This window comes from Etheostoma cragini, chromosome 11 (genome assembly GCF_013103735.1).
Source record: "Etheostoma cragini isolate CJK2018 chromosome 11, CSU_Ecrag_1.0, whole genome shotgun sequence".
Lineage (NCBI taxonomy): Eukaryota > Metazoa > Chordata > Actinopteri > Perciformes > Percidae > Etheostoma > Etheostoma cragini.
The window spans coordinates 680,675-682,101 of record NC_048417.1 but is presented as its reverse complement, the minus strand read 5'-3'; the positions used below and the strand labels follow the sequence as shown (position 1 = coordinate 682,101).

At 51.9% G+C, this 1,427-nt stretch overlaps 1 protein-coding gene across 1 annotated transcript in view; it reads right to left on the bottom strand.

Moving 5' to 3' along the window:
- Positions 1 to 1,427, bottom strand: part of LOC117953076 (titin-like) — a 225,219-nt gene that overhangs the window by 104,938 nt on the left and 118,854 nt on the right. Inside the window, 1 exon segment of the mRNA XM_034885791.1 lies at positions 999 to 1,217. Within this exon segment, the coding sequence (XP_034741682.1) occupies positions 999 to 1,217 (219 nt within the window).

Sequence of the window (1,427 nt, the reverse complement as noted above, 5' to 3'; positions counted from 1 at the left end):
CCCCCCCCGCAGAGCGTCCCAGCCCCCCTCTGAACCTGGTCTGGCAGGACCAGAACAAGAGCTCGGTGCAGCTGAGCTGGGAGACTCCCCTGAGGAATGGCGGCAGCACGATCACAGGCTACATCATCGAGCGCTGCGAGGAGGGAGCCGACAAGTGGCTCCGTTGCAACGCCCGGCTCTGCCCAGACCTGTGCTACAAGGTAGCTAACGCTAACGCTAACCCGGCCGCATCACACGCTTCTTTTCACAGTAAAAGCCCCGACCTGTGCTATTTTCAATTTCAATTTTATTAATAGTATCAATTCATAACAAGAGTTATCTCGAGACCCTTTACAGATAGAGGAGGTCTAGACCACACTCCAGAATTTACAAGGACCCAACAGTTCTAGTAGTTTCCCCCAGAGCAAGCAACAGGGCCACAGTGCTGAGGAAAAACTTCCTTTTAGGGAGAAACCTGGGACAGACCCAGACCCAGACCCAGACCCAGGCCCAGACCCAGACCCAGGCCTAGACCCAGGCTCTTGGTAGGCGGTCTGACGGGCCGGTTGGGGTTAGAATGAAGAGTGGCAATAACAGTCACAAAAAAATAGTAACTACAAGGTAGCTAACGATAATGCTAACACAGCCACATCGAATGCTTCTTTCCACAGTAAAAGCCCACCAATTTTTTCTAAGTAAAAGCCCTGCATTGATGCTTGACATTTAAGACCCTGGACCTTCTTACCTCAGGTGTCCGGGCTGAAATACGGGACCAAGTACAACTACAAAGTATTTGCTGAAAACGCGGCCGGCGTCTCCGACCCGTCCAACGTCATCGGTCCCCTGCTGGCCGACGACACCCATGGTGAGACCTTAGCCTGTATATATACAGTATTTACATATATATATATATATTCCTCTATCAATGACTCTGTACTACATACAGTTTATTATATCACACTTTGAAGAAATGATGTTAAACAAATCACTCCCCCCCCTCAGTCGCTCCATCCTTTGACCTGAGTGCGTTTAAGAACGGTCTGGAGGTCATCGTGCCGCAGCCCCTGACCATCCGAGTCCCGATCTCCGGGTACCCGACCCCCGTCGCCCGCTGGACCTTCGGAGAGAAGGAGCTGAGCACAGCTGACGAGCGCGTCTCCATGACGACCAGGTCGACGTTCACCGAGCTGGTCGTCGCGCCGAGCGTGCGGCCGGACAAAGGCACCTACACCCTGCAGCTGGAGAACGACGTCATGGCGGTGTCCGGAGACATCGAGGTCAACGTCATCGGTACGCAGCAACGTTCCTTTCCTCGATGGTTTCCTCCCTGGTTTACTCTTCTTTCCTTTCTTGTTTCCTCTCTTGTTTCCTCTTGTTTCCTCTCTTGTTTCCTCTCTTGTTTCCTCTCTTGTTTCCTCTCTGGTTTACTCTTCTTTCCTTTCTTGTTT